Source organism: Mustela lutreola, chromosome 14 (genome assembly GCF_030435805.1).
Source record: "Mustela lutreola isolate mMusLut2 chromosome 14, mMusLut2.pri, whole genome shotgun sequence".
NCBI lineage: Eukaryota > Metazoa > Chordata > Mammalia > Carnivora > Mustelidae > Mustela > Mustela lutreola.
The window spans coordinates 55,853,294-55,880,264 of record NC_081303.1 but is presented as its reverse complement, the minus strand read 5'-3'; the positions used below and the strand labels follow the sequence as shown (position 1 = coordinate 55,880,264).

At 35.7% G+C, this 26,971-nt stretch overlaps 1 protein-coding gene across 1 annotated transcript; it reads left to right on the top strand.

Moving 5' to 3' along the window:
- The first annotated feature begins 2,334 nt into the window (after positions 1-2,334).
- Positions 2,335-26,642, top strand: RGS21 (regulator of G protein signaling 21). The gene is made up of 4 exons (XM_059146871.1): positions 2,335-2,345; positions 7,431-7,507; positions 12,393-12,559; positions 26,439-26,642. Exons 1-4 carry the CDS (start codon positions 2,335-2,337, stop codon positions 26,640-26,642), a joined length of 459 nt encoding a protein of 152 aa, XP_059002854.1.
- The last annotated feature ends 329 nt before the right edge of the window (positions 26,643-26,971 follow it).

Here is a 26,971-nt window from a genome sequence, read left to right as displayed (position 1 = left end):
GAAACCCCCATTGATTGTATGATAGTAGTGTTGTCCGTAAGAGTCCCATACTACATCTTAACTATGGTCTGTGAATACCAAATGAGGCAGAAAGAAATTTTTTTTTTCTTTAAAGATTTTATTTATTTGACACACAGAGAGAGGAGAGAGATCACAAATAGGCAGAGAGGCAGGCAGAGAGATGGGGGGAAGCAGGCTCCCCACCAAGCAGCGATCCCAGTGCAGGGCTCGATCCCAGGACCCTGAGATCATGACCTGGGCCGAAGGCAGAGGCTTAACCCATGAGCCACCTACGTGCTCCAAAACGAAATTTTTAAAACATATATAAACAGCACTCTCTAAGACTCTTTGGCTTAGTACCTTTCCATTTAGTCTAACACGATAACCTGTGAGAAAAGTACTATCTCAATTTCAGTAGCAAAAAGGCTCTGAGAAGTCAAGATGACTATTCAGTGGGAAGGGTTCCTGCTATGTAGGAACTCACTGCTCTACTCTCAAAATGTGTGTCCATTTTAATCCATCCTGTCTTCAAAGGGACTAAGAGGTGATGATATTTAGCATTACAATCTTTCGTCAAGATGTATTGAACACTAAGCATGATATGCTCTAGTTCCATCCATGTTGTCGCAAATGGCAAGATTTCAATTCTTTTGATGGCTGCATAGTATTCCATTGTGCTGTGAAATGTGTAAACCTGGTGATTCACAGACCTGTACCCCTGGGGATAAAAGTATATGTTTATAAAAAATAAAAAATTTTAAAAAAAAGATGTATTGAACACAATAGGGAAACATTCAGCCCAGTTTATTTACTCAATCTGCTCCTTTTCTATGAATCCTCATGTTGATAAATAAAATCCAATTCTTAGTTTTTCCTGAAAAATTAAAAGAAATTTGTAAGAAACGAGCAGTGTATAGTACACAAATAATAAGTGCATGTTGTGTGGAAGGATGTGGGAGAAGGAGCATGCTTCCTACTGCATTGAACTCAAAATAGAAATTTACAGTTTTTGTTTTAAAGTTTTAATATAAAATAAGCCGACTCCTGGCTTGTATTTCTTACAAAGTTAGCATGGTTTTACCAAGAGGGTCTTTAAATTTTGACAGTTTATTTTTCCAAAACGGATTTGTTCAAATATATATTATAAAGTTTGTACTTCATTATACACCCTCAGCAAAACAAAAAGTCTAAATATGCTTAATGATTCTGTTTTTGCATAACACAAGAACATTACTTAATGGTGCTTGAATTAACAAAATGAATTGAGCTAATTGATGACACCCCTTCTTAATGATACACTGACTTTCTGAGTCATCTCTTCTACTTCTGTCAGTCTCATTAGCCCAGGGCCACTTGCCTACCAGGTGCCCTCTGGCATTTCTATAGATCAACTAAATGGGCCTGCTTCAATGCTTAGTCAAGGAGAAGCAGATTTTTTGCAGTCTTCTGACTCCTTTCTTTCGTCCGCCCTGAAAATCATCAGTCTTTACTCAAATTTACTTTGCGGGTCATAAATATATACTGGTGGAATTTTACAACGGAAGGACTCTGTTATATTGTGATAAAAGCTTGATGAAGCACCGGGTTACATGTTCAACACTTTGACTACAAATAAAAATACCAATATATGGACTTTATTTTAAAAATATACTCAAGCATTATTACCTTCAACATCAGCATTGCATTAAGAAAAACTGGCAGAACATGCCATGAGATTCGTGGTTAAAAGAAATAAATGTGTGCTATTAAGCTATAAAAAATACATACATTTTGAAAAAATATAATGCCTTGTACTAGAATGTTTTAGTCCATGAGTAAAATTGTAAAATACTTAGACACACATAATTGTTGAAGATAAGTGTATTAAAAGTAGATTTTTCCTTGGACTTTCTGCAAAGAACAAAGGGGAAAAAATGATCTTTTAGACAGAAGAAAGACCTAAAGGTGAATATTAAATTTTATATACGTCTCTTTCTGAGTTGATTTCACCTCATGTGAACAGTAGTTGTCTGGTGAATGGATGTATATGAACTTTAGAAACCAAACTTTCAAATGGAATTTATTTCAGTTATGCCACAGACTCCTAGAAATGTCACATTTATTCAAAGAGTTATTTGTTACTTAGAAGTTTAAGTGTTTTGACCAGTGAAAAGTTAACAACAAAACGAAAAAAGCTGAGCATAGCATGATTTAAAGAATGCCAATTTGTAACCCAGGGGAGAGGTATTTGCATACTAATTGTAATGTTCCTGCTGTCACATTACCTTCAGCTTGAAGATCAGTCAGAAAAAGAAATTCGGCATCACCTGTGACAGTCAGACAGTGGAACGAAAAATGCCAGTGAAGTGAGTTGCTGTTTAAAGCTATTTTTATCTCGGAAGATGTACAAATGAAACATTTGAGCCTTCATTAGTCTTGATGTTTTATTTCCTTCATTTATGATAAATATGCTAATTGTTGTCTTTCTTGCTGATATATTTTTCCCCTTTCTCTATTGATTTCTTCTTCGTTTTTAAAATATGTCAACAATTCATGACTTGCTTTTGCAGTTAATTGTTTCATATTTGCTAAGATAAAGGAAGGTTATGCAGGGGAGAAAAAACAATAAGCTTTTTTTTTCGTGAAGCTTTTCAAAATTATTAAATGTTAGAGTTTGTGACAAAAGATATGTATGATCCTTGCAAAAATTATTCATTATTATAATATTTATTAAGAAATTTGAAAACAGATATTAAATGCTGGGTAAGTTAGCAGCTGTCACTTCCTGGAGCACATGGGCTCCTTGCTTGAATTTCCCATTCTCCAGCACACTGCTAATTGAGTGTGAAGAGCTAAGTTGTTGGATTCCACATTTTTTGATGCAATACAACTGGTTCTAGCTGGCAAAATTAGCAAGATAACTGGTAGCTTTCACGCAGTTCCCATCTGGCCTGGCTCTTCTCCGGACACATAATATGGGGACTGCTGGCCTTGATGGCACTCGCTTAATGAAGGAAACAGAAAGGAAATCAGCCAAAACCCCATGAAACACTAAGTGCAATTTTGGCTCCAGATACATGGTGAATTTTCATGGCAAATCATACACATATGAAGTTACTCTGATTATGCATCACAATTATACAGGAAATGCACACGCACAAATGAGAAGAGTCAGACAAAAGCTCTGTTCGAGTTACAACCAAAATCAAAGTAAGAAAGAGAGAAAAAGAAATGATAGAGTGGTGCATTATCCACTTACTTTAGGGACCATGTATCAAGTAAAATTTAGCCAAGTCAGCCACCTTCTTTTTTTCCTCCAATTTGAATTCAATAGTTTCTTTCTTAACATGTATACAGTTGCATTTTTTAAAACATAAGACACATTTCTCACTCACATCTAACATGAGAACTGTCCTATTTTCATTTGATATTTCATTTTCATTTGACAATGAGATTTCAGAATCTCTCTTCTGAAAACTTTCCACTGAGTACTCGATTACTGCAATTTAGCTATTATTTATAGGAAATATTATTTGTGTGAAATTCAGTAAACTCTATTACAGGAAAAGCATTTTTGAAATATTTATTATCAATATTCCAAAACATGAGCATATGCTTATTGACTCATTCATTCTAGGAAGAATTGTAAGAAGAGTTTAGGTTATAAGGAGACACAACTGTGTTTGAATTCTAACTGCCCATTAGTACATGCAAGATACTGCACCAGTCATTAGTATCTCTGAGACTCCTTATTCACTGGTGAAGTAGGATTAAAACAGACTGTCATTTGCAAGATTAAATAAGATAAAGTACATGACCTGCCTAATACAGTGTGGTATAGACTATGAACATTTAATGCATTGTTGAACATTCTGATGATAGGAAAAATATTATTTCTCTTATTCATATATAACAACAATTTATTCTCCCACAGAATTATAAATATACAATCAACCCAGAACTTAAAAATTTGAACAGCTAATTAAGAACTTATTCCTTTAAATAGTTGCATCTTGACTAGCTCCAGAAAAGTGAATACTGCATCCCCACCGGCCCTTCCATCATATCAGGTCATCAAAATCGAACCTTTCAAGTCAAACTTGAAATTGGTTAGAAAATAGTGAATTGAGAGCACCCCAGGATTTATCACACACCAGCAGGGGTATTTGTTCAGAGAGCTGAGGGGCAAATTTTCTTTTCATGATAATGGAACATCTTGGGGGTCTTAAGAAATACTAGAACATCCAAGTATCTCTAATTCTATTCTAATAATCTCTAGCTATAGAAAATAATATTCCAATATATCTCTCTAATTCAAAACATTGACATTCTTCTTTTGTTCTGAGTTTTACATCATTTCCCACATTTTGTTTTCTTCTTTTGTTTTTAAGGTTTCCTACATTAATGAAACTGACAAAAATAGCTACAGTTCATTTAAATGTCTCCATTCCTAAAAGACTCCTTTACATCTGATAAGGACCTCCCTGAATATTCCTTTTGCTTTTGGTGTAAGCAAATTCTGGCTCTCCCTGAATGACATGACTTGCCTTGATACCTTCCAGAATGGATATTATCCATTTCCCCCAATTTCACCCCCCCCAGGGGTGAGAGAGAGGTCCATGGTCTGTCGCTCCCCCATGATAATTTCACATCCTGCCTCCTCTTCCTTTCACCATTAATTACACCCTTTGAAGCTAATGCAATTCAGTTCTCACGTTCAATAACCTTACCATGGTCACCTACCACCATCTTGAAAGCCATTATTCTGCTTCCATTGAAGGTTTTAATACTTCAGTCATTCATTCATTATTTGATTATATATGTTCCACAACGTTTTTGGACCAGACATACTGTTCTTGGTAGTGGAAAATTATTATGCCTGAGTTTTGGGGTCCGAGAGACCACCAAGGAGCCAAGCACCGATGCAATCACACGAGGGTTTATTTGACAAGCTTAAGCATGGGCTCAAGTATACCCAACACAGAGGAGTAGGGACTTGGACCCTGAGGTGACATGCTTAAGCTTGGGCCCAAGTATACCCGACACAACGGAGTAGGGACTTGGACCCTGAACCAGATTACAGTCAGAGTTTTTAAAGGCAGAGTAGGGGTGGACTCGGCGGTGGGTGAGGACAAGGGGATTATGGATGATGTAAGTCTCCAAGGACTTTTGGAAGCAAGGTCTCCAGGACCTTGAGGGGCTAGCTATTGTTGGGAGAAAGGTTATTTATTACCAATAATAAAAATCTTCTCGTGAGACCCTTTAGATGTATAACAGTGGGTCATATACTTGGGAATGATTCTCGATACTATCTTGGAGGTTTAGAGATAAAGGAATTGTTAAAGTAGACTTATAGGATCCTGGTCAGACCTGTTGGGGTAGGGGGTTGGTCAGGCTAGGATTGTCCTTAGCAAAACCTCAAGGTGAGGGCAGTTGAGTTCCCAGGGGAGAGCCACTCTGCCTGTTTCAAGGGCTTGTCAGTAGGTAAGGAATTTTAATGATTTTCTTCTGCCTCTGTTTCCCACATCAGCTAAACTTGAGATGGGATGGCCTTAATTTTCTCGGCTTCCACAAAATAACAATATTTATTCCTATCATCAGAGATCTTACACAACAAGGAAGTGTATGTTCACCTCCGAATCCTTTCTGTCTACATTGTTTCTCAGGGTTTTTTATTTTTGTTTGGTTTTCTATGTGCTTTTTCTGGTGCCTGTTCCTCACTCAGAATTGTTGTACGGTGTGCCCAGGTTTGGGCTCAACATTCCTCAGTGCCCTGTTCATTAACATATATTTCACTCATACTAAGTAGTTCGCAATCTGATTACTCTGTTAACCACCAAATATCAATCTTCAAATAGAGACATTTTTAAACATGTGTATTTTAAGTGATCATATGATAATTTTAGTGTATTCAATAGGACTCCTTACAAGACCTAATATTTGAATCATGAAATATAGCATAAGCTCATTAGTATAACAGGTTTTATAGTGCACAAAAGCTCTTCAATGTAAATTTAAATCTAGGTTTGGGTCCCCTTCTCCATTAATGAGAATAGGAATTGAACAACCGAAATTATTTAAATGTCCATTAGAATGAAAAAACTACTATTTAAAAATGGTTTCATGGAAAATCTTGTGGGCTAAGATTTAGCAAATCAAGGGAGAAAAGAGTATCAGCTGCCCACTATCAGGGAAGAAAGTTTCAACAGGAAATGGAAATAATGGAAAGTAGTAAAATGAATCTCCAGTCACACATCTTCCTCTATGTGTTCTCTATAAGGACACCTGTTATTATCTGAAAACACAATCACATCTGCAACAGCAGAAGGGAGCACAACAAACCCCAACACAAATAATAAAAACGGCAGCAAATTACAAAAAGTAACACAATATAAAAGTATGGATATTGCTTCACATAGCATATTTAAGATCAGTCACCTTGATATGCAAAGATTGAGTTTTATAAGAATGACTCAGTAGGACACTGTCTCTATTTTATCATCAATCATTTTAATAAAAACTTTCAATTAGCTCATCCCTTTCCATAATAAGTAAGTCATTTGCACATCACAGCTATGTAATCTTAGTGGGTTTTTTTTTTTTTTTTTTCTGGGTAGCAGATGCTTTCTATGGATGGGAGCTTATCTCATCAGGATCTTAGTTTATTAAGGCAAATAATGCATGATGTACTCGTATCTCAGGAAGTTTATATCTTAAACCTGATTTACCATTTCTACATCACATCCCCAAAAGTATACCTTCTTCAGGAGACTTAAGTCTATAAATTTTTGTGACTGCTTTGGAAAAGATATTACTCTGTCCTGACAGATTGCTAGATTTAAATAAATCATTCCAGAACTGGAGGCATACCAGTCTAAGGAAAAATAAAGCCTGTCTCGAAGTGGGGCAAAGGTTTCTCAGAACACTATAAATAAACACTTTTAAGATCATCACATATTAGAAATCCTTAATTGAAACACTTCAAAAACTTTTTTGAAATACTTAATTATAACATGGATAATTTTATATACTGTGAAAACTTAGAAAATAGTTCATTTATCACTATTGCTATCATGATAAGTTTTTGGGAATAGACCAGAGTGATGCGACATAAATTAACAATCAATATATTTACAGTTGAGAAGAAATGCACTATACTTCATAGAGCCATGATCAATCTCTCTCCTATGCTTTTATTAAGATGTAAGAATTTGCAAATATTAATAAATTGTAATCTAGATTAATAAATAATTGCGGATGCTGAATTATATCCCACTCTATGTTGCTGTTGCTGTCCACTGTGGAAAACATTATACAATTTTTGTTGACCTTTTGCAGTTTGATTAATGGCACAAAGCTCTTTTAAATTATGTCATTCAACAAATACATATAACTCAAATATTACTATAGGTTACGGAAGAAAAAGATCACAATGCTATTGTCAAGGGTAGATGTTGTTTCTACAGGTCACAAACAACAGAAACAATGGCGTGGTCTGAAAATATGGATACACTTTTAACCAACCAAGGTAAGATCTGATGAAGCTAAAAAATAAAATGATTAAAAGTAAGTCTTTAAATTGTGAAAGTTGTAGTCATTATAAAATATGAATTTCATCAATATTTGAAGCATAAGAGTCCCAACAGTCACACAAATCTAGGTGGAATAATAAGATCTTTAAAAAAAAGTTGAAAATTTAAATAAACCTAAGTGGCATTAGGTAGAACCTAAAATAAGACATGATTATAGAAACTTCAAACATTGACACAAAATGAAAATCCCAAATAGGAAGTAAGAAATCTGTCATTTTCTTAGACTCATTATCATTATATATATATGTACATATATATGTGTGTATATATATATCATTATATATATATTATCATTATATATATAATTAAAATCAAATTACCTTCTGAGCCAATATTAAGTAATATAAATACATATACATATACACACATGTACATATTAATACATTTAAACTTTTTTTTTCCACTAAAAATTAGAATTTCAGTTGAGATAAATGTTTTTAGCCTGAGACATGAATATATATATATATATATATATATGCTATTCTTGTTACAAGCTGAAAGAAACATACAAACTATTAAAAAATTGAAAATTTAGGGGCGCCTGGGTGGCTCAGTGGGTTAAAGCCTCTGCCTTCAGCTTGGGTCATGATCCCGGGTCCTGGGATCCAGCCCTGCACTGGGCTTTCTGCTCAGCGGGGAGCCTGCTTCCTCCTCTCTCTCTGTCTACCTCTCTGCCTACTTGTGATCTCTGTCTGTCAAATAAATAAATAAGATCTTTAAAAAAAAGTTGAAAATTTAAATAAATCACTTGTTTTTTTCATGTCTTGAGGCTAAAAACAGTTTTTAAGTATTTATTTCAACTGAAATTATAATTTTTAGTGAAAAAAACATATTTAAATGTATTAATATGTACATGTGTGGATATGTATTTATATTATTTCATATTGACTCAATAAGGTAAGCTGATTTTCAATAAATAATAACCCCAAAATTTAATTCAAAGTAGTCATTTGGAACTTCTGTTTCTGTTACAGGTAATTCTGTTTTGCAGCAGTTTTATCTCAGTTGTATCTCATACAAGAAAAAAATGGCTCTGCAGAGCCATGTATTAAAGAATGTTTAATAATTAAAATCATTGATAATAAATGGAATTTCTACTTCAAATTTACAAAGTAAATATCAGAATATTAGAAAAGTTTAAAACGTAATAAAGTTGGGTGAATTCTTCGTAGTTGTTTATTCACATGCAAAATTAAATTGAATTAGACAAAACTATTTTGTTTTTATAATTCTTAAATGATTAATTCCTAACCCATAGACATAAAATAATCCACATGACTCCTAGAATTCAACTAAGGACATATACTAAGACATCAAAGATATGGAATTGCATTTTTGTAAGTTTGGAAAGGCATGTTTCTTTTTTACTTAAGTGTATAATGAGTGGGACAGATCAGGTTTACCAGAAACCTGAATTCTGGTGAATTCTTCATAGAAACCTGCAGGTGGTAGGGGAGTAGGGAAGCTCTAGGGGACAGCGCCACAGAGCAGAGGCATGGAAGATGTTGAGCAGAAGACAAATGGTCTCATCTGCATATCTCCTGAGCTTTTCTATTTCATGCCCACGTAAAGTAGAAGAGTCCTAGTTTCATTTGAGTAGATGTTTGTTTTTTTGCTTTTTACAACACCAGAAAAATAGCTTGGAAATTTTTTGAACAGCTAAATAACTCACCAAATTATGTTTCTCATCAACTTGGGGTTATGTCCAGTACGTACTGAGCTTCAGCTCTCATGTAAGTTTCAACACCTAGGGCTTAATCCATTTGTCAGCCCCGGTTAAGCCTAACCAGTAGCCATTCCATTCCGCAGAGAGTGCCCTCAGAGACCATCATTTTAATTGCATGTAACATATTATTCCAAAGTCCCATGACATCTTGTGATCATTCATATTGTATATAGAGAATAGAAGTGTAGTTCAATAAAATAGTGTGTTCAACACCGAGATAACTAGCTCATTTTAGCTGTTGATTCTATTTCATTGTGTCCCAAACTGAGTGATGGGAGAGGACAATGGTTATTATCTCCAAGTAGTCTTTCATTAAAATTGCAGAATGTGAGAAAATAGTAAGTTTCTTGATCTCTAGTTTCCCATCTCTCGGGGATACATTTAGATAATCCTCATTGGGAGGAGGCCTCACATGCCTTAGCGACACACATGTAAAATACTGTCAGACAGGAATCTACAACATTCTTTCAATACCATTAAAGTGTACTTTGTCCTCGCTATAAAATAGATTTCAGCATAAATTCTGTTTTGAACCCTCAAATTCATCATCGTTCAGACAAAACTCATGGAAATTTTAACTGGATGTTATTAAGGGGATTTTTATAACCTAAATTTGTGTCACAGAAGCTTCTTAGATGTATTTTTAAATGCAATAAATGTGTAGTTAATTGAATTTTTTATAGTGTTCACAAATTAACATCATCCACACTCTCCAATATTTCTACTGAGAATTTTAATTGGTACCTGATAACCTTTGGTAATGACTTGTTATTTCAACTCTATTTCAAATGATAAAAAAAATATATTAAATCTATTTTTAATTTCCCAGTGTTTTTAGATGCTTTTATCTGGCTCCCTGAAGCCTTTTCTATTTTCTCTTACTAAAATCACTTTGCTTCCCACCTGCAATAAACTGCAAATAGCTGACTTTGGCCCCTTTTCCATAAACTTTCTCTTAAAATTTTCTTTTCCACAAGTTTATTCCCTTTCCCCTGATTCTCCACAAGCTTATTCACCCCTACTTTGGAACAAGAAGGGATCAGAACTCTGAGTATGCAGTCAGGGAAGAGCTGCTTTGAGCAAAAGCAAAGGGGCCCTCATGGCAGGTGGAAGAGAGTCGCCAGTGTTTTGGAAGGCAAATCCTTCCCAAGGCAAAAGCGCTGATGTATATTTTCCTCCTCAGAGAGATCCATAGTCTGATTTATAAACAGATACTCACCTCAGACAGGTGCAATCTGTGAAACCAAATGATACGAACTCAAGGTACTACCTTAGTCCATTCAATTGTGGAGATGTAATAATGACCTTTCTAACCTGCTATCTAAGTAGAGGCACAATCCTTTTTTAAAAATATATATATATATATATATATATATATATATATATTTATTGCATGCGACAGTCAATACTTGTGCTACCAAAGCCCTCAAAATTACACTATTTTAAAAATTCCTGATGTTAAGCTTAAATTTTCATTAGTCAAGCGAAGACTCATATATTTTTCTCACTCTCAATTCTCCCCAATACTTTTTGTGTTAGAAAAATAATTAGATAACCAAATTTTTTTGTTCCATTTTTGTTGGTTTGATTTTCTTTTCTTATTTAAATTCAGTTAGCCAACCTACTCATCCCTAACTGATTTAGCAAGAATTACCTTCTTCAGTGAGCTCTAGATATATTTTTTAAAGATTTTATTTATTTATTTGACAGACAGAGATCACAAGGAGGCAGAGAGGCAGGCAGAGAGAGAGGAGAAGCAAGCTCCTCGCTGAGCAGAGAGCCCGATGAGGGGCTCGATCCCATGACCCTGAGATCATGACCCAAGCTGAAGGCAGAGGCTTTAACCCACAGAGCCACCCAGGAGCCCCAGCTCTAGATATTCTAAAGAATATTTCAGGGCACATTTTGATGAGGAAGGTAAAGAAAGGAACAATATTAATCTCAGATAGGAATAATACCCATGTAAATTTGGCTGAAAGTGAAATAATGGGGAGAAATGGGACCTAAGGGAATCAGAGGCTGCAAGCGCTACCGGTTGTTATTAAATTTAAAGGAGATTACATATACTAATTAAGGCAAAGTAAACAAGCCTGCAAATAAGTAGTCTAAAGTTTCTGGAGAAATGCAGGCTCAGAATACCTGGGAGCAGGAGAACAATACAATGCACAGGCTAAGTTAGAGCAGGTAGTATAAGGGAGAATGGGCGACAACAGGGTTTTACTTAAGGCAACGCTGGAGAAAAGCTCATTCACTTGCTTTATGGACTTAAAATTGCGTATCACCACATAGAGGGGAGGGGAGAAATAGTCACACCAAGTATTTTGCTGGTTACTTTCTTGGTCTGGAGATTTGAATTTGCCGATGTATTCACTCAAGATTAACCAAATGTCAGTCCTCCCATCTTTGCTTTGAGCCCAAATGCACATAATCTAACTCTTGAGCATCAAATTGTTTCCTCACCAACTCACCGCAGCAAAGCTATTCTTACTCTGAAGTCAATATAACATCATTACTTGTTTTGGGCTTAGTTCATTGGGTATAGGACGCTAAGCCCATGGATTTCCCATGAAGTTACCATCATCAAGACTTTCCTCTAGACACAACTTCTTGATATTTAAGATCTAGAAAGAAAAAGTACAGTTTTTCTTTGTTAATGGAGCTAACTGGAGAAATAGAGACAAGAATATTTTATATTTATGGGGCACCCAGATGGCTCAGTGGGTTAAGCCTCTGCCTTTAGCTCAGGTCATGGTCCCAGGGTTCTGGGATCGAGCCCCGCATCAGGCTCTCTGCTTGGCAGGGAGCCTGCTTCCTCCTCTCTCTCTGCCTGCCTCTCTGCCTACTTGTGATCTCTCTGTCAAATAAATAAATAAAATACTTTAAAAATATTTTAAAAGAGAATATTTTATATTTATGATTATTGATCCGAAATAAGGTTTCTAAACTTAAAAACAAAAACATACCACTATATAGAGAGGGATGATAAATATTTGCCACTGAACACTCAGTAAATGCTCATATTATACAATGTATTCCTGTTGATTATGTATACTGCACTGCCTGATATACAAAAGTTTTTCTTTTATATTTTATAGCTGGTTTGGATGCTTTTCGAACATTTCTAAAATCAGAGTTTAGTGAAGAAAATGTTGAGTTCTGGCTTGCCTGTGAAGACTTCAAAAAAACAGAAAGTGCAGAAAAAATTGCTTCTAAAGCCAAGATGATCTATTCTGAATTCATTGAAGCTGATGCCCCTAAAGAGGTGAGGAAAACACTCCAGGATAGTGACTACTCACCTGCTACCAAATCTGCTCCCAATTATAAGACTTAATCCATCTAAAGGGAAACAAATTGTCACTATGTATTCAAGTAGAAATGTCGTAAACTCCAAAAGAAGTGCCTTTAAAATGATCCTATCTTTTACTGATTCAGCAAGTATTTTTCAACACCTACTATGTGCCAGATATGACCAATATTTTTGTTTCCTTAGCACAACCTGCAGATTCCTGAAAAATTGTGTTCATTATCTCAGGTTAAATCACTCTCAAGTTTACCCTATAGAAATGTTACTTCAATGTGTTCTTGCATTTCAAGTTCACTTTCGTTTTCCCTTTTATAAATCATGGTGGTCAAGATGGAATAGAATTCTAGAAGAGAATAATATATATAAAAATTTCGAATAATATGTGAGGGAAAATAGGACTGTTACCGAACAACATGAACTCTTCATTTTTAGTATTTTGGATCTCCACTTTATGGCAGGTAATATCTTACTTTCCAAAAGAAGCATTTGCTTACCTTTATTTCTTTGATAGTAAAAATTAGCCAAAGGTATGAAGCAATGTTTCAGGACCCACCTGTGCTGCTTTAAGATAAGGAAAGTAGAAAGGGTCTTAGAGAGAAACCTGGAATGACTGGTAATAACTCCCCCCCCCCCCAAAAAAAAAAGTGTTCAATGTATGTAACACCTCATTTATATTTGATTTTATATCCAGAACCAAACCATGATCATTCTCATATACCCTTTAATATTTAAAGTTTAAGTGATTTATAATTTAAATGATTTCAGTTCCTCACTGAATATATCATATAAGCAAGGAATTTTAATGCATAAGTACTAAATAGAAAGCTACATGAATTACTAGTACTGAACATGAACTACTAGTACAAGTCATCTTTCCTACAGAGGCAAAAACACCAATTTCCTCCTATCCTAGGGGATAGTTATTATATTTTCTGACCCAAATTTAGGATTCATGATGTGAGAAGGGTTATTACACTTATGGGGACAAAAAAAAGAATAGGTGAAATGAAAACACTTTCAGAAAATCTAGGACATAAAGTGGCTGTATCAGTAGTTCAAGTTTTAATTGGACATTAATTACTATGGCATACATTGGCTAGTATAACTTTACAGACATATGAGCTACTAAAGCATAGCTTTAAATTCACGAGGCGGGGGCGGGTGAAGAGTGAAGAATTTTAACTGCTGTGAAGCTATTTCAACATTCATTTCCCCGTCACCATCTAAGAATCAATAAATAATTCTGGAAAATTGAAAATATAGTATATGAGATTTGTCAAGTTGATTAATGTGTCATTTCCTAAAAGGGTTTGAAATCAGCTCTAAAGATATCCTATTTATTGTGATATTGATTTGAAAGCCAGATTTTTTTTCTTCTCTATGAATTCAGCTAATTAACAGTGATTGTTTTAGAATAATATTCTCAAACATTTTGCATGAAAAGTCTTCTAATAAGAAATGTCGTCTTTTAATTATAGCTCAATTAATCTTACAATATATAATATAGCTCAATTAATCTTACAATATATAATAATTTATCAATTTTGACAAAATAGCTTTGTTTATCTTCCTAATATTTTCTTCTAAAATAAATTTATGTGGTAATAATTTAAATAAATAACACAGTTATTATTTTAGCATATAAAAGTTGTATGGCTTTTTATACTTTGTCCATCTAATTAATTTGACCAAATAAAATATAATTAAATTTATGGCTGCTTTTCAAGTAATAATTATATTTTCTCTTTGAAGTATCTAAAAATGTTATTATCAAATATGACAAAATTCACTGAAAACAAAGAACTATGTAGATGTACATTTGAAATAGTCATTATCTTTCCTATTATTTGCCATTTATTGTTTCCAATTCAACAGATTACTAAATTTCACCTTCCCAAATTACTAACGGGCATTTGCCTCTTATATTATATGTCAGTCTTCAAGGTATTTCTCTGTCCATCAGCTGTATATTAAATATAATACAACTGTGGGTATGTTGACTCATTAAACTGAGTGCCCGTCCCCACAATGAAGTCACAAAGCAGGAGAGACTGACATGTAATAAAACCAGTCAAATACACAATAAACAATATAATAATAAAGCCACATTTGAAGTTCATTATTAGCACACTGGAAAAGTGATTAAATCTGGAGAGTTAAGGGATGCATTTTCTGGATGACTCACACATGAAAAATGTATGTCATGAAAAGAGTAATATCAAGACGTAAATGAAGAAAGAATATTTCAGACGCAGGGCACAGTGAAATCACATGGAAGTACAAAGCTCCCTAATGTTTCCTGAAAGTTACAAACATTTTGATATGGCTAATGGAAAGTGGGGGGGGGGGGGGTGAGGTTGGATGGGCAGTAGTATAGATAAAGAAAGGGTGGGAAGTATTTTAGATTTATCTAGTAGGCAAACTTATGAAGACGAGTTCATATATTTGATATAGAAGCGGGAAAACATGATTTTCACAAGTAAAAAAATTAATTCAAAAAAAATTAATTCAAGAGTGACATTTATATGAGAATAGTCTCCAGTTTTCCATATTTGATTATAGTTATATAAGCGACTCTTATAAAGAATCAAAACTGGGGCTCCTGGGTGGCTCAGTCATTAAGTGTCTGCCTTCAGCTCAGGTCATGATCCCAGGGTCCTGGGATCAAGCCCTGCATGGAAATCTCTGCTCAGTGGGAAGCCTGCTTCTCCTTCTCCCACTCCCCCTGTTCGTGTTCCCTCTCTCGCTGTCTCTCTCTCTCTGTCAAATAAATAAATAAAATCTTTAAAAAAAAATTAAAATTCCTTAAAAAAAATTACAACTGATCTTCTTGGTAGAAAATCCTACAGTAAAGAAGAATGGCAAAATCATGTTATGCAGATGTCTATTAACTCCTATTTAATTTCTCTTTAATTTCTTGCATCTCTATTTCCTCATCTATGAAATTGCTAGCGTAACTTAATTTTCAATTGATGCAATTAAACAATTTATAATTAGATTATAATAAATTTACTAAACAACCCCCGTCTATAAATTGACAGTACTAATGGTTCTCTCTTTCCTGTTCTAACAGGCAAAGACAGCACACTGAACAAAACAACAAAAATTGAAATTTTAGGTCTTGGCGAGAAATGATAATAATCATAACTAGACTTTATGCTCTCTCTCCCTTACAGCGTTACCTTTTCTCTAGTTTCTACGCTAATAGTGTGATATAGTGGAAGACTGGAAGTTGAGAGCTATCTAGACCTAAATTAAAATCCTGTAATCTTGTGGTGAGCTGTTCTCTCTCTCTAAGCCTCAGTTTCCCATCTCCTCATTCACCTATAAACCAAGCACATAACAACCACACAGGACACATGAGAATGATGAGTAAGATCACATGTCTATGGTTTGTATCATGTAATCCCTTTCTTTTTTTCAACAAGTCTCTATTAGGGTTATAGTTTCAACCTGAAAACAACCATTATAAAAACATGTTAGCAAATCACTAGTTTGAGATTAAAAAGAGCTACTCGTTGAATGGACTATACCTAGACAATTTCAGAAGAAAATACTGAGGATAAAAAGGTATAAATATAGCCAGACATTTTAACTAAGTGATTTAAAAATGAGAAAATTGTTAGGCAAGCAATATTTTTAATTTTAAAAAAGATTTTACTTACTTATCAGAGGAAGAGAGACAGAGCACAGGTAGAGGGAGTGGGAGGCAAAGGAAGGAAGCAGGCTCCCTGCTGAGCAAGGATCCTGATGTAGATCCTGGGATCATGACCTGAGTGAGCCCCAGGCAGACCCTTAACTGACTGAGCCACTCAGGCATCCCGACAAGCAACTTTTTTTTTAAGCAATTATTTTTTAAAGTGCCTCTACTTTGTACACAATAAGAACCTATAAGTGTAAAAGAAATTCTTGAACGTTCAGGTATTCATCCTTCAATTTGGACCACTCATTTCATAATATTTGGAAATTTTAAGAAAGTAATTTTACTTGGTTTCAAGAGAATGGAACTCTTCAAAATATTTTAAATAATATTTTCTTTTTTAAAAAATTTTATTTATTTATTTGACAGACAGAGATCACAAGTAGGCAGAGAGGCAGGCAGAGAGAGGAGGAAGCAGGCTCCCTGCTGAGCAGAGAGCCAGATGTGGGACTCGATCCCAGGACCCTGAGATCATGACCTGAGCCGAAGGCAGAGGCTTAACCCACTGAGCCACCCAGGCACCCCGAAATATTTTCATATTACTAAAAACACTGACAGATTTTAAATATTCATGTTATATTTATCTCACTTATGTATATTATATTTGTGTCATTCTTTTTATTGAAAAAGAAATTACTCAGGATGGAAAATATGTGATTAGAGAGAAGAATGTTTATGCTTATGTTGGTTTTCATTTTGAGATAGTAGAAAATGTCCCAAATCAGACAACAGTCTAATATTTAAAATTATATAAATTCAACTGCATATTATCACCAATCCAGGAAAATACATTGGCAGTTTTTTAAGTCAAAGAATATCAGTATGAAATATTTAATTCTTAAATGTATTTATTAAATGGGACACCTGGGTGGCTGACTCAATTAAGCACCTGCCTTCCTCTCAGGTCATGATCCTGGGGTCCTGGGATAGAGCCTGGCATTGCTGCTATTGGGCTCCTGCTCAGCAGGAAGTCTGCTTCTCCCTCTCCTTTTGCCTCTCCCTACAGTCTGTGTGTGCACTCTCTCTCTATCTCAAATAAACAAAATCTTCTAAAAAAAATAAATTAAAATGTATTTATTAAATGTGAAGACACCACAACTCATAAGACAAAGAAGAAACTATAGTCACAGGGGAGAAGGTATCTTCATGGGTGCAGGAGACTTCTTAAAATATCTATGTCTGGTGTTTTGCTTTTATTTTGAAGTCAGTATAATGTTATTTGTTGATATTTTATTTCACATCAGCAAATACTCACTCTGTGTCTACTGTTCATCCCTTTATAAGACAAAGTATCTCCATGGAAGGGCAGCTCAGTTTAGGCAGGAGAACAGATTAAAAAAATGCTGAAGTATAATGCAATATGCTGTGTGAACTAGGCAGCTTGATAAGGAAATGCAAGAAAATAAAATAGGTTGAAACTACGGTTTGGCTCCAAAGAAACTTTGAAGCGAGTTGGGTTAAAAAAATGAAATTTATGGAAGTAGGGGAAAATAGCAAAACAACAAATGATTAAGTGAAAAAAAAGTTACAGAGGGAACTCTTTGCATTATACCTCGAAGGATATAATGATTGAATAGTAGTGAGACAAGATACTGAGATAAGGTCTTTATTATAAATAAAGTTAGCTTTAAACAGAATCCCAAAGAAAGGAAATAGATATATGAACTATTGGTAGAGAGAGGCCCATGAAAATAGGCATTTGGAACCATGTCTTGATATTACTGTCATTCCAACTTTGTCTTCTCCATCTTAGATTCAAATGTTTTCTTAGCATTTTTAATGCCACTTCCACCAACATGTTGATGTTTTTGTCTGGCTTATCAACAGTGTCCTCCAACTCTAGGATCATCTCCAGATATAATGAGTTTGCCTCTTTATTAATTTCCTAATTTTTTGTACACTGATTATGAAGTGTCTCGTATATGCCAGGAACCATATTGGAGCAGATAAGAAAAAAGACAAGAGTCCCTGATTAGGTAAAGCTAACCATTTTGAGGGGAGGACTCCAGTTAAAAAATCATTAACAATAATCTTTGATGAGAGTTGTGGTAGGAACACAGGTGATATGTAGCATCAACAGGAAAATCAATTTCTAGGGGGAATGAGAAAATATATTTCAAAAGAAGTAATACATGAGCTTTGACCAGAAATGGGGGCAGAGAGGGAATTAGACATAATGGGAGAGAAGGATAGGAAAGAAAGACGAAGAAGTCAAAGCACCAGGCAGTGCCTAGAAGGCTAGAACAGTTGTGAAGGAAGCTTAGCACAGTCTGTGTCAGAGAGCAGACTGAAGGAACATCACCCCCTGGATGCCAATAATTTCTTCTTCCTTATTTATTTCACCTTAAAAGCCTCTGAAAATGTAAGAGAGAGAAAGAGGAGCAAAAGGAGGTGATCAAGAATCATGAGAAGGAGGAGGGGTAGGAGGCAAAGGGGAAACAGAGCTAAAGAAACTATAAGTGACATCTCTGCATGATGCTTTCATGTGGACTATTGTATCCGATCATCATGGGCACTATCTTAGGGAGGTATTATAATCACCCACATTGCACAGGTGAAAATGATCTGAGCCCTAGAGAGAAAATAACGAGTCCGCAGTCATGATGATACAACAGATCATGAGAAGAGAGGTCTACAGCCCGTGCTCTTAGGTTCCAAATTCCATTCTCTAGATCTACTATTTATTTTAAATGTTTGTAATAAAGCTGGGAACCTTGATGTTTATGCTAAAGGCAAAAGCATAAAATTATCTTGGCACACAGCGTCTGTCTTCTTTTCTATCAAAAGCTTTATTTCTCTTCTCATATTCTCTTTAATTTGTATAAAACTTCTTAAACCACCAAGTATAGATTCATTATGGCATTAAGAGGCGAAAGAGTTGCAGGAGTACTTCTTCTAAATAATTTGCAGTGTCATTTTGGCCCTCTGAAAAACAGGCTGCTACGTTTTAACTTGAAAAGAAAACACTCAGATGTTTTTCCAATTTCCATGTGTCTCTGTGCTACTGAAATTAGTCTTAGATTAGCATGTTTGGGTTGGTGAATGAAACGAGTCAATTGGACTCCCTCTCAACTATCCAGATAACTTTTGCTTATGTACATCTATTTTTAGCAATCATATGCGTTATCCATATACATTATGTCCATCTATTTTTATCAACTTATGTGTTTGCATGTGTTATCATTTCTTCTGCTTCCTTTGCCCGATTTAAGACATCAATACTACCTCCCAACACGTGTCACTGATTTGTGTCTCTAAAACCGATAAGGACAAAAGGATCAAGTCCTGTGCAGGGATGGATTCCTTCTAGGTGTTACAAACTCTGCTATTCTCAACTTTAATAGCCACCCTTGAGAATATATTTCAGAATATTCATTTTCCTTTAATAATGTCAAAAATGAAGTAATACAAGAGGAGTTTGTGGTGATTAAATAGAACTATGTAACCAAAAACATAACTAGAGGCGGCTTTAATTTGAACAGTAATTTTCAAGCTCTGTTGTGAATGAGGTCTAAGACGCCACCTGCTCTGTTTTAGTAAGGTGCTTTCCATAGGCAGGAACACTCTCTGTGCTTAACGACAGTCTCCTGCTCCACTCGACTTTCTAGATGAGGAAAAGACTATCTAATTTGAATGCAAGAACACAATTGAAAATTTTCATTCAAATTATGTAAAAATAGAGAAAGCGGAGTGGAGGGTCACAGGAAAGCCAGCTGGTACCCTTTAAAATGTATTCTTCCTGATAAAATGATTTGTGGAAAACTAAAAGGATTTAAAACTGCTGGCATAATAAGGGAGACTTTGGCTGCCATATCTGAGGGTTAACAAAATCCCATGAGTATTAACAGATTCTGGGTCTTTAGAATAAAACTGTTTTTAAACAACTGCCCCAAACATCATTCACAAAGTAGTCATTTTAATGCAGTGGATTGCTTTCATTGTCACCTATGTCAAGGCCTTTTCAAAATTGACAGAATTTAAAAGCTTCTAATGGTTGTGATGACATCTCTGCTGTCAGAGATTCAGTAAGAATCACAATTCTTTTCTGAGACTGACAGTGCAGCGGGCTCAGATATCTAAGATAATTCATAATCTTTTGAAAAAATAAGCAAAAGAAATATTATATTTCTCAGAGTCCTTGAAACTGAACTCTGTATCCATACAAACGAAATGCAAGTAGCTATCATATTAGTAAATAATGTGAACTTTATTTCATTAACTGATACACTGTTTAGCCCAGCCTCTTTTTTTTTTTTTTGTTAAGATTTTATCTATTTATTTGACAGACAGAGATCACAAGTAGGCAGAGAGGCAAGCAGAGAGAGAAGGGGAAGCAGGCTCCCTGCTGAGGAGAAAGCCCAATGTGGGGCTCATCCCAGGACCCTGGGATCATGACCTGAGCTGAAGGCCGAGGCTTTAACCCACTGAGCCACCCAGGCACCCCATAGCCCAGGTCCTTGACCTAAGAATTTGACCCTCTCAGCATAGTCAGAGCTTCCCCCTAGCTCCCAGGCAGTTCAGGAATGCCTCAATATCCTCCAGCTGGAGAGGCTCCATCTTTAGAAGTTCACTTCCTGATGGGACCTTACCTTTGGTCTACTCCAAGCTCAGCATCTCCTGCCTTACTCTTTGAGATAAAAAATTTATCCATGCATCTTCTGGTAGAACCCAACCAAAAATTATAGCTGATATTTAAACAAAGTAGAAGATGCAGCTCACAGACATGCCCCCAGAAGTGATTTTTTTTTTAAGGATTTTATTTATTTATTTGACAGATGGAGATCACAAGTAGGCAGAGAGGCAGGCAGAGAGAGAGAGGAGGAAGCAGGCTCCCCGTGGAGCAGAGAGCTGATATGGGGCTGAATCCCAGGACCCCAGGATCATGACCTGAGCCAAAGGCAGAGGCTAAGCCACCCAGGCACCCCCAGAAGTGATTCTTTTAAATCTATCTATCTATCTATCTATCTATCTATCTCTGTATTTGAGACCTAATATTTTCACTATTTTCCCAGTTCACTGAAATTTCAAGGGATTAGAGAGGAGAAAAGACAAGACACTTTCTATAACTTAATTCTCATACTACTTATATTGACTTCTCAGGGGGCATTTAACAAAATTGATCACTCTCTGTTAATTGAAATACTGTCTTCAGTTGATTTCTAGTACTCGATTTCCTCCTTCCTTACTGACTGTATTTAGCAATCTATTTTACTGTTCTGACTCATAACCCAACAGAAACTATAATGAGGGAAGGCAATCCCCTTCATTTTCTGCTCACATTCATTCCCCCAATAATTTGTCTGGTCCCATATTTTTAAATATATTTTTATTTTATTTATATATTTGCGAGAGAAAGCACGCATGAGTGGAGCAGGGTTGGGGGGGGGGAGAAGCAGGCTCCCTGCAGAGCTGGGGATCATGACCTGAGCCAAGGCAGACACATAACCACCTGAGCCACCCAGGCGCCCGTATTTTTAAAAGGGCAGCTCAAACTTAACAAATTCAAATCTGAGCCCTGATCTTCTGTTCAAAACGTTCTTCTACCTGAGTCTCCCCATCTCAGTTAATGGCAACTCTGTTTTTCTATTTGCTCTGGATAAATAATCCGTAGTCATCCTTGATCTACTTCCACCCCATCAGCTCTTCTGTGATCTCATGCTTCAGAATACTGCTAAAATCCAGCCATTCCTCAATATTTTGTCCCTCATCCTAGTGCACTATGCAATCACAAGTTTCACCCATTCTACTTTCTGGATATCTTTAAAAGCTATGCACTTCCCACCATCCCCTGTGACGTTTTACAGCCAAATTCACCATCACTACCCACCTGAACTTTTCGTAAGGTTTTCTCATTTTTCTACCTTTTTTTAAAAAAGATTTTATTTATTTATTTGACAGGCAGAGTTCACAAGTAGGCAGAGAGGCAGACAGAGAGAGGAGGAAGCAGGCTCCCTGCTGAGCAGAGAGCCAGATGTGGGACTCGATCCCAGGACCCTGAGATACTGACCTGAGCCGAAGGCAGAGTCTTTACCCACTGAGCCACCCAGGTGCTCCTCAATTTTGTACCTTTTATCCACATCCAGCCATTATAACACAGGGAAACCAGTGATACTTTTTTTTTTTTCAAACATGTTCCTTTACTAAAATTTCTTCCCATTGGTCTCAGGTTAAGTAAAAATTCCTTAACAGAACTATAAGGTCCCACATAATCTGGTACCTTCATTCCTTTCCAGGTTCTTGCTTTTCCTGTTCTCAAAATCCACTGGGTTCCTATTGGTTTACCTGCCCATGTGCAAGTTCCTTCCTTAATCTATCTCTTCGTGATAATAATTCAAAGATCTGCTTACTATCTCATTTCCTTCAGAAAGCATATTTTTTCCTTCGGATTATGTACAGAAGGAAAAGACATGGTAAGACTAGAAATTACAGAATTTGGGAAAGAGATTCCATTATAAAAGGCTAAACAAGAGAAATAAGAGTGAGAATGAGGGCACCTGGGTGGCTCAGTTGGTTAAGCAACCGCCTTTGGCTCAGGTCACGGTCCCAGAGTCCCGGGATGGAGTCCCACATCAGGCTCCCAGCTCCATGGGGAGTCTGCTTCTCCCTCTGACCTTCTCACCTCTCATGCTCTCTCTCACTGTCTCTCAAATAAATAAATAAAAATCTTAAAAAAAAAAAGAGTGAGAACGAAAAGAGCCATTGTGAAATTACCAAATAAAAAGGAAATGAGGGGAAAAAATAGAGAGATCAGAGAAATAAGAGGTGTCAGATATGATTCCTACATTTCAAGCTTGAAGAACTTTGGAGAAAAATAATGACATTTATACAAACATGTGGGTGTGATGTTTTGTCACTGACATTAAGCTGAATTGCCAAGACACAGCCTCATAAGACTACTAATTATCTCCTGGGATTAGTGTATCTCTCATCAGTCAGCTATCATAGCTGATGTTGGCAGTTCCTTGGTAGGAGAACAGACAAGTCAGAGAAATGAGAGAGATAAGTCAGAAGTACAAGCTTCATCTATCTTAATAAATAATATTAATTATATGTTGGAATAGTTCCCTTTAAAATTTAAATGTGATATTTTTTAACAAATAAAGAAACATTTTTTTCACTTTATTTATGCAGTCTGTATTTATGGAGTCCTTACATGGCACAAGGCATAGAGAAGGAGGCACAAAATGTAAATACGATCTAAGTAACACAAAGTCCTTTGACGGGCCCAAAGGAAGCAATCCACAAGTAAACTTCACAGGGTAGATATTACTTGAATGTAGGCTCATGGGCATAAAAGACTTGGTGAAGAGGAGTGACTTTCAGGTGAGTAGGATGGTATGAAAAAATGTTCATAGGTGGGAAAATACCAGGAATTTGAGGGGGGGGTGGTGTCTAGCTTGGTAAAAATACAGGGCACACATAAAGGAGAAAAAAAAAGTGAAGTTAGGACTCCATTATAAAAGCCATGAATGCCCAAATCAAGGCTTTGAATGTTTTAAATAGGAAATGTGGAGTTATTGGAGGTGTTCAGTTCTAATTAAAATAATAATAAGAAGCCAACACAGGCACACCAGGCACCAGGCACACACCAGCCCTGCTGTGAATGAAAACTCCCCCCAATGAGTGAATGCTTCAGTGAGATAAATTGCTATATTTACTATTACGGGGAATACAAAGTTAAGCAAATTGCAGATGATGTCTTTTAGTAATTAATGGTATAGTTCAGTTGTCTTCTTATTATTTCTAGTAGAAAAATAAGAGCTCCTTATACTGCACTTAAGTGCTACAAGACTTGTAGGCAAATCTCATTACAGGAACTTTCTTTCTCACACCCTCTACCCCAGCCGTCCAGACATGTGTCTTTTCAGAACATAACCAATTGTTTCTCGCATCAGAAACTTGGCATTTGTTGTTTTTTTCTGCTAGAAATGTTTTTTTTTTTTCCCCCACACTCTTAGAGGACTGGCTTCTTCTCATCCTTCAAGTTTATTTCTAAAATAATGCTATTTACTTAGTTGTTGGTTATCATTTCCCAAGTATAGAAAGCATTTGGTACATAATAACCATAAATAACTATAAATATTTGTGGAATCAATGATTGTAAGGATCATTTTATTTTAATTCTCATAAAAAAACTCCATCAGGAACTACCTAGCTTAATGACGAGGAAGCATTGCTCGGAGATATTAAAACCTCAACCCGGGTCACCAGGGTACTAAGTGTTAGAGCACAGAGGAGAAATTTATCCCAAACAAAGTCTTTCCACTGCCCTCCACCATCTTCCTATATAAAGAAGGAGATATTGATTCTAGATTTGAGGCCTTCAGAGAGTTGTAGCGTTTGGCCTGGAATTTTCAGGCCGAGGACATAAGAGGATGATCAGAGAAATAAAGGTGCAAATGTAGGATCGCCGAACAGCTGAAATCCCTCAAGAAGGAAGACATCTGTGAACAAATAGTGACGTCTTTCTGGTTCTTTCCAAATTAAAAGTTTTTTCTTCTTCTCTTCTTTCTGGAATAATAATATTAAAATATTTTGATATCACTTATCTCATTTAGTCCTTGAAACACTTTAAGATAAATGCTATTACTCTTCTCTATTATACCATGAAAATGAAAGATTAAAAGAAATTATGGAATGTCCTTCACTCATATGAATAGCAAGTAAGTAGCTGAGGAAAGGTTTGATTATAGGTCTGTCTGCTTCTTTTAACCTCAATTCAATAAGCACAAATTGTCATGTGTAGTCTTTCTTTCACCGGACCCCTACATTATGGAATTTTTACAATCTCCGCATTTTGCCAAGAGACATTTTAATTCTAGTCAACAAATATTTATTGATTGCCTAGTATGTGGCAGATACTCTGCTAAGTGCCAGAAAATAGAAGGATGAATGAGATGGAGGGAGCACCTGCCTTCCTTGAGTTTTTAATTCTAAGATTCAAATTTCTTTTGCACTTCATGAATGTTTTTGATTTAAATTGGACACCCTGGTTGTGAAATTTTCTGCTTTGCAGAGTATATCCTGGAATATGTGTAGAGTTGAATAAGCATCTTCCAAGGGTTTGGGGCATTTTACAGATTTGCTGATGAATGGTGTGTTCCAATGTAATAGATCTCTCTTAGACCTTGCAGAAGATACTCATGTATGATAGTTTTTTGGGGACAAGGATACACACACACACACACACACATATACAGGTATACTTTGTGGAAGGCATGGGAGTCATTGAAGAGGGGGATGTTATTTGGTTTATTTTGGCAAACAAAAAGAAATACAAGTTAGAAATACAAAAAAAGAATGTTGTATGGAAAATAGAAATAAAAGTATAGAAATACAAAAAAGAATGTTGTGTGGAATACAAGGGGAAGTATAGAGAATGGGAACGTGTTGGTAGTAGCCAACCTGCTATATCCTAGTAATTGTTCTGCCTATGGAAAGTATATTATTGGAATTAGGTTTTAAGTACTAGAAAAAAAGAATTTATGGGAAAATATATTTAAAATCACAAAATACCTTGATTTTTTGCCTTTGTTATTGTTTTATAATCTCAAAATAAGGCTTTACTTCTCTTCTCTGTCAATGCCAACCCTCTCAAACTAGGAAAAATAATGATTTTTTAAAGACATTATTTATTTATTTGAGAGAGAGAGGTTGCACAAGAGAGAAATCGAGAAAGTGAGAACCAGCAAGGGGAGAGGCAGAGGGAGAGGAAGAAGCAATCTCCCTTCCAAGCAAGGAGTCTGATGTGGGACTTGATCTGAGGACTTGATCATGACCTGAGCTGAAGGCAGACACTTAACCAACTGAGCCACCCAGGTTAGTTTTTAGCCTCTGATTGGTCTCTTTGCAACCAGTGTGCCTTAGTTTGCTATTGGCTCCTTCCCCAAATGACCACCTTTCTACTGTCTTCCCATTAGAAATAAGAAAAGATCACACAAAGAAAGAGAAATAATTATACCAAACGTGTTCTGCATTCCAGGGGGAAAAAAAAAAGTATGACTTTTTCTGCTGTTTTGCATCAGATTAACTTTGTGTTTAGAAAAGCAATTCAAATAATATGTGCATCTACCAACTGTATAAAAGACATATTCCTTGAGTAAACTAATATAATGATATGCAAACTTATTTCCACAGATCAACATTGACTTCAGTACCAGGGACCTCATCTCAAAGAATATTGCAGAACCAACTCTCAGATGTTTTGATGAGGCTCAGAAGTTAATCTATAGTCTTATGGCCAAGGATTCTTTTCCTCGATTTCTAAAATCAGAGATTTATAAGAAACTGGTAAATAGCAAACAGGTTGGAAATCATAAGAAATGGTTCCCTTTTTTGTAGAGAAGGTAAATGATAAACTAATAACCAGGTTACAATTTGGAGAAAAACAAGTGACAGGAGAAATCAACTTTTAATCACCATACTCAAGGCTAAAATTGTTTAAATATACAAAAACAAGTTTTTTTAAGGTTTAGAAAATATTTTTTCACTCCAGCAGAATATATATATATATATATATATATATATACACATATATGTGTATATATATGTATAAAGCTTTAGGGTTTAAGTCATTTGTTTAGAATTTTTCATTTTATCAGGTACTTAGAAATCTCCTACTAGAAGAGTACAAGGGAGTTAATAGAGATGTAATACACTCTTAAATCGTA